Source organism: Leptodactylus fuscus, chromosome 8 (assembly GCF_031893055.1).
Source record: "Leptodactylus fuscus isolate aLepFus1 chromosome 8, aLepFus1.hap2, whole genome shotgun sequence".
Classification (NCBI taxonomy): domain Eukaryota; kingdom Metazoa; phylum Chordata; class Amphibia; order Anura; family Leptodactylidae; genus Leptodactylus; species Leptodactylus fuscus.
In genome coordinates, this window is record NC_134272.1 from 11681154 (window position 1) to 11692807 (window position 11654).

Here is an 11654-nt window from a genome sequence, read left to right on the forward strand (position 1 = left end):
ATACATTGTGGCTTCAGGACCCGACTATTGGGCATCCAGGCACCTACAGGCTATAACGGTGAGATCTCACACAATACTGGGAACTGAGGAGTAGGTCATTTGTTCTATAAGAACAAAGGCAACAAGAAAGGGGTTTATAGGTTCACACAATCCATAAAACAGGCCCCTGATAGCAGATTTATGGAGATCTGACTCTTCAATGTGGTAATTTTGCGACATCCTGCAGAGCAGCTACAATGGAGAGGCTGCAGTGCTCGCCAAAGTGCAAAGCCCCTCCAAAAAACAGCTGATCGGTGGGGACACAGAATGACACAGATCAGCAAGGGCCTGGGATACACCTCCTTGTTGGAGGCCACAAGTGCTGTAGTAACTACCGGTGTAAGACAACACATGGGTCTTGCATTGGAGGTTTTGAGCCCATAGCAGGTCACCCCAAACGGTGAAGAACTGGCTCATCCACAGGGCTTAAAACTAGAGAATATTGGCTGCCTTTTGGCTCAGATGGCTCAACTGCAGATGATACTGTGGTCCCCATGCACATGGCCTCAGATTTAAGGAAATTTAAAAGCATTACCCAGTATCAGTGTGTGTGAAGTGCCCACAGCCCCATAGAAGTGAATGGAGCGCAGATCACACGCGTGCACTGGCCCTCCATTTATAATGAGCCTTTAGGGGGGCTTTCAGTCTCGTGTCCTCCAGACCACTGGGGACCTGATGACTGAACACTTATTTCCTGTCCTGTGGGTAGGGGATAAGTGTCCATAACAGGATAACCCCTTTAAGGCTATTTTAGGTGCCAAACACAGAAACCAACTATTATAGAGCAGAGGGAGAGTTCATAATACTGACAACGGAAAGGGTAAATGGAAGGATGAGCCACGGGGGGGCGCAGGGTCCTGACGAACCCCCAGCACTGTCCTGTGGTAGAAGCTTTAAAAGGCTTTTCTTATTAACCCTTAAAAAGCTAACAGGAAAGGGGCAATGTCATTACATGCATTTGCCACAAGGTTAGGATGCAGCTCATTCCTATTCAAGTGAATGGGGCCGAGCTGCAATACCAAGCACAGCTACTATAATTCTACAGCGCTGTGCGGGCAATGTACTGGAGAGGCCGTAGTAGCCATGTGGCTGCTGCGGCCACTCCAACTGATCAGTGTCAGAACACTAGTAACAGACCAGAGGGGGCGCTGAATGAGCATGCGCTGAATGAGCAGGCTTCTACCTGTTTCCGGTCAGGAGGCCATGTCCTATATGTTATTTGTAAGTCCCTGAGTATTAATCATGTCATCCTCCATGTCACTCAGAGCACCCCAAGTAATCCCCAAATAGATCACAATAGATCCCTTTAGGAGCAGGGGCTGTGTGCAATGCAATAGCAGTACTGGGCGGGAAAGAATTAGGCGACACTTGTTTAGATTTTACCAGACACCAGTAGTCCCCCTCCCCAATGTTATAAATGTGGCCTATGGGACCTTCAAAATAAAAGGATGGGGGATCTCAAATGTTAACCCTGTATGCCCCCTCCATGCACACGATGGAAGTCAGCCCAAATAATCCAGTCTGTACATCAGTCAGATTTCCCAGCCTAAATTCACTCTGAAGAGACAGACTCCGGCATCATAGTGGTCTATACTGGTCGCTGTGATGTCCTACATTATATATAGCACAGAGGAGCGAGGCCTGACATCACAGATCTCTACCGCAGGCAGACTGGGTCTCCAAAATGAGTTTAACTGTTAAATCCGACTGATGTAAAGACTGGTCTTGATTCCTGTGTCTGGGATCAGGCGGCCGCAGCGTACACTTTAAATGTAGAAAGTGAACCTGCACTAACACTACAGATAGGAAGCAAACATATGTCGCTTGCCGTCTTCCCAACGCCCTGCTCAGAATACTGATCAGATAGGCAGAACAAGAACAATACTAACAGTCTTAGGCTTTCCCTGGGACGTGACACGGCAGTCGCACCTCCTCCTATGCGTGTCAAACAAATCAGGTCAAATGTTGACCTGCACAGTCCTGGCCTGGTTTATCCAGAACAGGCGGCTGCGCACTAAAACACTAAACGCCATTGACACGGCCATCACGTCCTCTGCTACTGTACATGGGCCGTGGGTGGAAGTCTGTTTTGTCCTTGGCAGCAAAAAGTTCAGCCTACACATAAGATTAGAGTTTCATCTCTGTGCAGAGGACCGAACACTTCATTGCTAGAACGGTTGGGTATAAAGTCATACGTATATATGTAAGTAAGTGGCCTCTAACGTGTCACATGTGACAGACAAGAAGAGAACGCTGCAGCCCAGTGTGGGGGAAGGTGCAATGAGAACAGATCTGGAAATTGGCATAGCATATTATTATTACACAAGACACGGCAACAGGAACATTTCATAGAAAAAGGCATTGCAAGAATATTAACCATTAGAAACAATACACATGTAAAACACATTGGCAGGTATAAAACATTCCTTTGCAAAAATGGCATTTTTTATATATATACTCTGCAAAAAACTACAAATCACGTGGTATACTTTATTGCAGTAAACAGTACAGATATATCTTAGTAGAAAAACACAACAGAACATGACATCATGTTCACAGAAGTGACCGATCATACAGACGGTACGAGGCCCTGTGTAACAGGAGAGAAGGCAGCATTCAATATGAAATACAATGGCAGGCACTTATACACAAAGTGCTCGGCACCGGGAATATACATAGTAGTCACAATCTGCAAGTTATACAGAAACACAATGGGGAGGAATAAAAAAAAAAGGCAGGTCAATGCCCGCGGCATAAAAAGGTGGAGAAAAAGAGGTAAAAGGGGGGGAAAAAAAAAAAAAAAAAGGGGGGTGATTGTGGGGTTACATACTGATTTCGATGTTCCACTCACTGGTTCAGCGCGGCTTCTGGAAAGCAAATTGAGAGAAAGAAAACAGACATTAGTATTTCGGTATGGTGAGCACCCATCGCAGTTATGCCAATATGTGATTGGTGGGGGCAGCCCTGGTGTCGGACCCCCGCCAATCCGCTGGTTATACAGGCCACGGTGTTCAGGTGAGTACCAGGCACAGTGCCATACACTATATAGAGGGATGAGTTTGGCATTGCAGTTTATTCCCATTCTGTATCAGGTGACTAAGATAAGGCCGCAGTGTTGGCGATTGCCACGGCCTCTTCAGACCACTTACAACAAACTTCTCAACAGCTGATAGGACAGAGGGGGTGACAGGTCATCAATAAGTAAGTCACAGAAAACCATCTGTACTCAAATGCTTTGATACACAATTGCCCGCGGCCACAAGAAAATGGCCGCTTACACAGCTTACTGAATAAGCGGCCATTTTCTTGTGGCCACTGGCACGCGCAGTCAGCTCAGCCCGAGGCCTAGAAGATTGAAAGCCAGGATGGAAAAAGACACAAGGAGAGGGCGTTCCAGAAGAAGATGGAGGTGGCGCTGGAGATTGCTCTCAGCATTGGTAACGCTCCCAGTGCTGCAAGAGAACTCATTTGCATACTGACGAAAACCGGGATTTATACCGGACAGCAGCGTGGAGAAGAATAGCCTTTCTTAAGGCTATTCCGATGTGTTAGTGAGAAAAATAAAGGGTATGCAATGATAGGATCCCTTTAAGAACCTCCGTGAACCCTCAATTTATTTTGAGAAGGGGCAGCAGCAAAGATTCATTACTGTAGCTCCTTCAACATTTTCCTCCAGCAGAGCCGCTGTACAGGAAAAGGGTAAAGGGGCCGAGTTCAGAGCAGCCGCCCTTCTGTTGGAGTTAGGCCTCATCTGAACACAATGCCCTTTACTTTAAAATTAGAATACCCCTAGAAGGAAGAGCAAATGGACCTAGTCCTTATTGTTCTTTATATCAGTCACCGATCCAAAGCAGAATATGACTTTATTGCCCTGCCCATCTGTGACAATGGAAACTTATGTTTCGGTTCCACAAGAGTGAACAAAGCCGTCACGTTTCCACTCACTTACTCATGCATTCTTTACTTGCAATAACATAGGGTTTTTTTTTTTTGCAAATTCTTTAATTTCAGTGGGACAGAAACTGACATCATAATACAGCAGTTCAGTGATATAACTATAGGAACATTTCTGACAGTAATAACAGCCCACCGAGCCATTCTTGCCACTAAAAGCAATGGAGACCATCTTACCAGGATCTTCTAGGACAGAACATAAAGCCACAAAGACAATTCACTAATACACGATTTACTAGGAGGTTATTGCAGCCTGCAAAGGGTCACTAGTGAACATCTCTGTGCAACAAAGCCATCACATATTACAGGACTTACATGACATATGTCTTCGTGGCGGTTTTCACTCCTCCAATAGGGATTCTCCGAACAATGACAGATGAATTCTTGGGTATAAGAGCCGCCTCGTCTGTGTACTCTATAGTGGGTGGATAAGAGGAGTCAGTAACAGATTCAGCAGACTTATGTATATCGAGAGATGACAGTACAGGGAAATGTAGACCCCGAGATCTAGGAACGTACAACAATCTATCGCAGCTTTCGATTTACCTCTAGAGGGGTGCAGACCGCTACTGTAAGAACCACCACAGTAACCCCCCTATATAAGACAGAGGTCTTATCCTTCTGTTATGTGATTGAGAAAGCAGCGGCGTAGAGGGAACATGGAAGAAAATGGACCAAGTATATAGGAGCCGAGCACTATGGTCACTACACGGTGTATAGAAGGGAGCACTTGTGGCATCATAGACTGTGCAAATCTATTTAGTAGCGGCTGGTTAATGGGGTGCCAGGTTTTGCACCATTGCCTAGGACTCTAGAATTTGGGGTGATTTTTATTTTCCATATTATTATCGCCAACACTTCCTGTTCTGAGGCAGAACACAATGAAACAACACTGCTATTACAGGATATTACAATAGGAGAGGCAAGTTCTACTCCCTCCCCAGGTCACAGGGCAAAGAAAACTCCCCCATAGAAGTCAACGCTGTTCTGTAGTTCTATAAGTGCAGATGGCCGCTCCCCATAAACATATATACAACAGGCTAGTCACTGGCCCTATAATGTGAGCGGATGGATTAGGCTACTGCCATCACAACTAGAGAATGACTTCTAACATATAGTATACCCTCAGTATTATATCCATATGTGTAGTGGGATGTGTCACCTATACAAGGCATAAAGAATGAAGTGGACATAAGAACTGAGGCAGCAAGACGAGGGGCATAGACAACTGTCTGATCCCAGCAGATCTGTCCTTAATAGGATTCCTGGGAATAATCGGGTCTGGACACCTTTTGTAGCCTTTATCAGCTGGATTTAGCACTTAGCACACAATGTACCCAGCAGGGAGGTAGTAGTCACACCCTTCAGATAGTGGGATTGTTGCACCTGTCTAGCAGTACAGCTCTCCCTTCCCCGTGCCAATATTACTATACACTGAGCCCTACAGAAATGCCACAAGACTAGTCTATAAGCCAGCGGAGGGAAGGGGACACCACAGGGCTCCATCACTCCCATTGTGAAGAGTTGGCCCAAACCAGCCAGGGCTGGGAACACAACAAAGACAAAAGCCGATCAATAGTCATTGACAACAATAGTCTCTACAAGACGTCTACACTAGAATAGGGAATGGTCAGTGGGGAGAGGGCTATAGGCCAAAAACACAGGCCTTGTATGGCCTTTCTAGTACGCAAATCCAGATTCGCATGAATGATCCCCAATCTATAGGGTGACGGGAAGAACATGGATTCTAGGACCAGGCAAATCTATATCTGGGGCCTCACACGTCATTCTAGAGATGGCAGGAATACGCTCAGCACCTTCACAAATCACACTGGGGGTATAATCCAGTGACACACACCAATGACCACTGAACACAGAGAGCTGAACCTCATCAGAACCTCGGCCTGGAAGGTGTTACCCGGCGGCTACTCAGGACTTATTTACACTGCCATAGTGCACTGTATACACCGCCATAGTGCACTGTATACACCGCGTGCATTGTTCAGGTCACTAGGCCAGGACTGGATTTGTAGCCATATAACGGTCCATATAGTACGGTCACATTGTGACTGACTGAACAAGCCCTTTGTATCAGTGACTGCTATGTCAGCAAGTAATGTAGACTGACAATAGCGATATTACACAGGCGATACAATGTTACAGAAGGGACTTCTACAACAAATAATGAATTGTGACAATTCTGCTGTAAGTGATACCGAGCACTACACGGCTACTTTGACTGCAACTTTTGTTGCACAACCTAAAGATGACGGTCACAAAGAAGCAGCTGAACTGGATGCTGCCATGACATTCTGACACAGTCGGGGTCTCGCTGCTTTCTTCTTCCTTGTCCCATCTGGACATGACAATCCGGGCATTTCTGAAGATTTTCTGTGTGCCAAGATGGGACCGGGAGGTAGAAAGCAGTGGGGACCAGCAGGGACAGAACTGGGCCAGTGGGGAGAGGAGGGTTCAGGCCTCTGTATTGGAGGTAGCCTCATTCCCAATATACTTTACACACACTGTAGACCAGGGGTAGGGAACCTTTGGCTCTCCAGCTGCTGTGAAACTACAACTCCCAGCATGCTCCATTCACTTCCATGGGAGTTCCCAGAACAGCAGAGCCAGTATGCATGCTGGGAATTGTAGTTTTGCAACAGCTGGAGAGCCGTACGTTCCCTACCCCTGCTGTAGAGCAACAGGGTGTAATACATGGTCATTAAAAAATCCAGGCATATGCAAACCATACACGGAGACACAAGGGGAACGATACGTGGGGCAGCCGCCAACTTCTACACTTCAGTAGGCTAGCAGTGCCCCCCCAATGAGCAACCATTCTTAGCATAACACAATGCAGGACCCTTCACAGGACAAGACCAAGTGTAGCTTTTGTCCCATCAAGACAAGCCATTGCCACAAGGATATCAAGCAGCAGAAAAATAACTTGTACAGAGGTGGAGAGCCATCTATCTCCAGAGCAAACCACAAGCCAACCTGTGCCACAGAGCCATGTGGCCTATAATGAGCACAAATGGCTATAGACCATGTCCGCCGTCACATTGTATATACAGTCCTATCTGCAGGCTGCAAGAGGAGACAGGCGGACATAACTGAGCAGACAGGTAGTGGTGGACCACAAGCAGAGAAACAACAGGTATATAGAGCAGTACAAGATATACTGAATGTTATATATAATGGTCAGTGCACCAAATATATATAACATTCAGCCTCAGCAATCTCATATCATAGAAGACACCAGAACCATCAGTGCAGATTTATCAAACAATTGCAATAGTAAGGCCGTGTTCACACCACTCCCCAAGTACAAACACACTAAACTTGTCCATGGGGTTACATTAGCCTGACGAAACATTTTAAAGAATCTGTCACAAAAAAAAAAAATCCTCCCTCTAGCTTACACAGGATGCTTTTCCTAATTTTTTTTTCTCCACATTATAGAGGCCTTAAACGTAATGTGAACACAGTCATAGAAAAATCCGGTAGGTTTTAACCTTTCCCCCCCTTTCAGAGGTTTCTAGAAGGAGGCCCTGGAATCTGACCAATTGCTATGGACAACGGCTGCATTTTTTCCTTCTAACAAATTTGCTGAATCTTGTCAAAATGAAGTGTCCACAATGACCAGAGTCGTGAGGAAGTCGCGGCAGCGTTACACGTGCTGTATATACACATACGGATGTGCGGTATTTATTCACTAATAAAAATGACTAACACTGATGAAAAACACGTGCGGTTAGGGGGAAAAAAGCATGTGCTGACGTGAGCAGACAGATGTGTAACCGCATACTGTGCAGGGTTACGTGTACGTCCTGCTATTAGGCAATTGTTTGTTTGTCTCCTCTCAGTTATGCAGATACAACCAAAGTTTCACCTGCATAAACCGCACAGACAAACAAGCAGAGTAGTGCGCACAGCAGGAGGGATACTCATGAGAAAGCTCACACAAGGTGCATGTCACCAGAACAATGACCCCCAGACTGGTCGCCTGAATCAAAACAGTCATTCCCCCTTTGTGAGTTACTGTTGCCAAAATAGCTGTTTTTAACAATATGCAAATAAACTCTGGAGCACAAAGGGTGTTGTGGCTCACCTGTGGACAAAGGCAGCAAACACAACATTTGTATCTTAAAAACAGCAAGATCTCTACATGGAGGTAACAATTCACCAAGAGGAAAATCCTGTAGGACTCCGGTGATCCCAACACATCTGCAATGCTGAATTTATAGGTTCTGCTGATAGACTCTCTTTAGGGCCGAGGCCGCACTTTGCCGAAACGCAGCTTTTTGTTTTAGCCAAGGCCAATTATGGCTACAAAATGAATACGAAATATCTAAGAAGTTCTTATACTTTTCCCTTCTGGCTCAAACAAACAAACAAAAGCTGCGTCTCCATCATGTGAGGTCTCAGCCCAAATGTTATCCATTATTTATTTATTATGCTTACTTATATAGCGCCATCATATTTTTATATGTTTTTTTTTTTTTAAACACCAATATCTAATAGTAATAAACCACTAAAACAAGACACAAACAATACCGCATAGACACAAAAATATTTCTGCAGAAAGTGATCAGATTGTTAAAAAAAACATCCAAAGTATCAACTAATACACATTTCAAACAATTGGTATTAAGAATTTAAAGGGTCTTTACCCCCTATATAAACTAGCATGACATCAGTGAACCAAGAACACGTGTATGGTGGGAAACAGTACATCTCCATCCGCCACCATGATGCTTCCGCCTAAAGACATTTCCCCAGTGCATAGTATATAATGTATGTGTCTAATTGTAGGGATCCACAATGATTTGGGGCGCTCCAATCCTTGAGGCGTGCTATGCTTAGCCACGGTCGCCATTCCAGAAGCGAGTGGAGTGGTGACCATTCACATGGGGCAGTCTGGGATACGTGTTCTCGTGGTCCCGCACACATCTACTCACATGATAGGAGGTGAGTGTTATTAGTGGGGGGAGGCCGCATATTGCAGAAAAGCTGTTTATTTGTTACAGATTTCCTTGTTTTTATTTTGAGCCAAAGCCAAGACTTGGAAGAAATATAAGAACTTCTGTTACATCTCCTATAACTTGGCTCAATAAACTGCTGCAAAATCTACTAACACAAAAACATCTTTAATGCAATGCGTGGCCTCACCCTAAAGCTACGCATCAAGTATGGTGTCTAGCAGAACACCAACATCCGCCCCCTACCCCAATGAATGGAGCCATAAGGGGGAAAACAGTCATTGGCCCCAGGCCACATGCACAAGGGGCCATCTGGACCAGAAACTCCAGTCTGTACCCAGTCTAGAGACCGGACCCCTTATATAATAGTGATCTTTGGTGCTAGAATCACGACTGTGTCCCGCACTGTATAAAATCCAGACACAGCACCGAAGACCACCAGGATACAAGGACCGAATACATAGAGCAGGTTGCCGGGCCCAGATTGCCCCATGTGCAGGGGTCCCAGGTATTGCCCCCGCCAGTGCTTTACCTTGATGACATACACAATGACACAGTAAATGACACAGTATAAGGGCCACGGCGCCCCAGTATTGATGCGTTACCTTCCTGAGTCTGGGCATTGGTGATCTGCAGGTCACAGTCGGCCGCCTTCAGCCTCTCCCGGCCCATGATCTGCTTCTTCAGGTCGGCCAGGGAGATGTGCAGCCCATCGAAGGTGACGGTGTCATAGTTGAGTTTGGAGGAGAACTTATAGTGCACACAGGACATGTTATTATAATAGATAGGGTAATGCAATGCAGAGAACACACACAGCAGCAGCAGCAGCAGCAGGCGGCACACACACCACACCACAGCACACACACAGCGGCCTCAGCACATGGGGGAGGCCGGGGACACTGCACCAGGGAGCAGGAGACGAGCCATGGGCTGTGCTCACCCCCCACCGCCCGGCCCGAGGCCCCCTACAGTCCTCCACACAGTCCCCAACAAAGAGGGGGCGCCCTGGGCGGGCAGTCCAGTCCACTGAGACCCCCCAGGCAGAGCAAGTCCGTAAGGAATCCCGGCACAGTCCGTAAAACGGAGCCTCAGTCCTCACAGGCCAAGTCCGTGCAAGTCCCTTCCCAGCGAAGAAGCGGAGGTCTCCTAGGCCCCGGACACAATAGAAGGGGCTGCGGCCTAATGCGGCTCCTGCAGTTCCGCTCCGGGCGGCTCAGTCCGCGCAGCCGCCGCCTGAAACACGAGAGAAACCCACGGAGATAATCCCGAGTCCTGCGGTCACCGGTAAACGCCTCCTCGTTGTCGTCGTAGTCGTCGTCTTCTTCCTCTGCTCGCTCTTCTCCTCCTCACGGCAGCTAATGGCGGAATGACCGTGTCTCTCACACCTCACGGGGTTTCCAGGCAGCTCAGCGAGGGCGACGTTCCTGCGTCAGAGCCGAGTGGGCGGCGAAAGGACGCATCACGTGGGGTTACGTAAGACTTTCGGCGGCCATTTTGTGTGTTGGCAGTTACAGCATTGTTTGCAGTGTTAGCACGTGGTGTCTGGTGTGGGCGCAGGCAGGGGGCCCCCTAGAGGTGCAGTTCTGGACAGTGTTGTGCTGAGGTTCCTTGGGCTCGCCCTCCACATTTGGGTGCCCCTTGCCGTACCATTATTATATCACAGCCTGGTATTCTGGTGGGCCAATACAACACTGATAATGGATGATTTACATCAGCACCTCCAAAGACCCTAGCTGAAAGACCAATTAGGTCTCCTGACCATGTGGCATCCATAATCCGTGAGAAAAGAGGACGTTTAATGTGAATGGAACACTCATGGGAACCAAAGCAGCCAGGAAACCCACTGGCAAGACTCGGGGCAGCCATCTCAAGAAAGTCTTAAGTCGGAAGAAGATGCTGAGGGCAATGCTAAGTCACCAGAATCCTGCCTATATCACATAGGCCCCATACACACTGAGGACTTCACACATTACCCAGGTTTCCTTGCCTGAAACCAGTCAGCAGACCGGGGCGTAACTACCTGTTATACCCCAAACCACCCACCCCACCCCCACCACTCACCCACCCGAGTCCAACTCCCCCCCCACACACACACACTTTACTAGCTTTGGCAATGCCAAATATCTATTCGGACGTGCCAATAAAGCTTTTTTGATTTGATTTGACTACTGGGGTAGCAGGGGTAGCTTTTTTTTTAACAAGTTGTTACCTGCTGGAGTAACTCTAGCACATAACAGGCGCTGTTTACTTATCTATCCCCACTCCTGCTCTCAGCCACCGGCACTTCCCATTCTGCAGGAGCCGGGATCAGTAAGTAAGGCTTTGGGTCTACTATCTATGGTCGTGTGTACAGGCCCATAAAAAAGAATGGGTCGGTATGTAATCCATGAAATACACGGAGAGCACACTGACCCACACCATGGGTCAAGGGGCCTTAGTGACATAATCTCTGTGCTATAACTCCACAAATACATTTCTAGGTTTTATAGCGCCTGCGACATAACTGTGTGACCTTCTCTTACACCTTATTGTCCCTGCATCTCACACAAGCCCACAGGCTGTACACAGTCAGAAGCAGGGAGGGAATAAAGGAACGTAGGAGTTCATGGGAAGGAGACAAAATGTCTCTTGTAAATTACAAAATTTATTAACATTTCTGAAGGTTTAGTTGAAATTTAACCG

At 47.0% G+C, this 11654-nt stretch overlaps 1 protein-coding gene across 3 annotated transcripts in view; it reads right to left on the minus strand.

Annotated features, from left to right (window-relative positions):
- The window catches only part of RBBP6 (RB binding protein 6, ubiquitin ligase), a 34256-nt gene extending 23907 nt beyond the window's left edge, over nucleotides 1–10349 (minus strand). For 2 of the 3 annotated variants that reach the window (XM_075284070.1, XM_075284068.1), the window contains exons 1-3: nucleotides 9578–10349; nucleotides 4309–4408; nucleotides 2870–2906 (exon numbers count right to left, since the gene is read on the minus strand). In XM_075284070.1, coding sequence (XP_075140171.1) covers nucleotides 2870–2906; nucleotides 4309–4408; nucleotides 9578–9743 — 303 coding nt within the window. In that variant the 5' untranslated portion in view covers nucleotides 9744–10349. The remainder of the gene's footprint in view (nucleotides 1–2869; nucleotides 2907–4308; nucleotides 4409–9577) is intronic. The other variant, XM_075284069.1, reaches the window with a different exon arrangement.
- Nucleotides 10350–11654: the final 1305 nt, after the last annotated feature.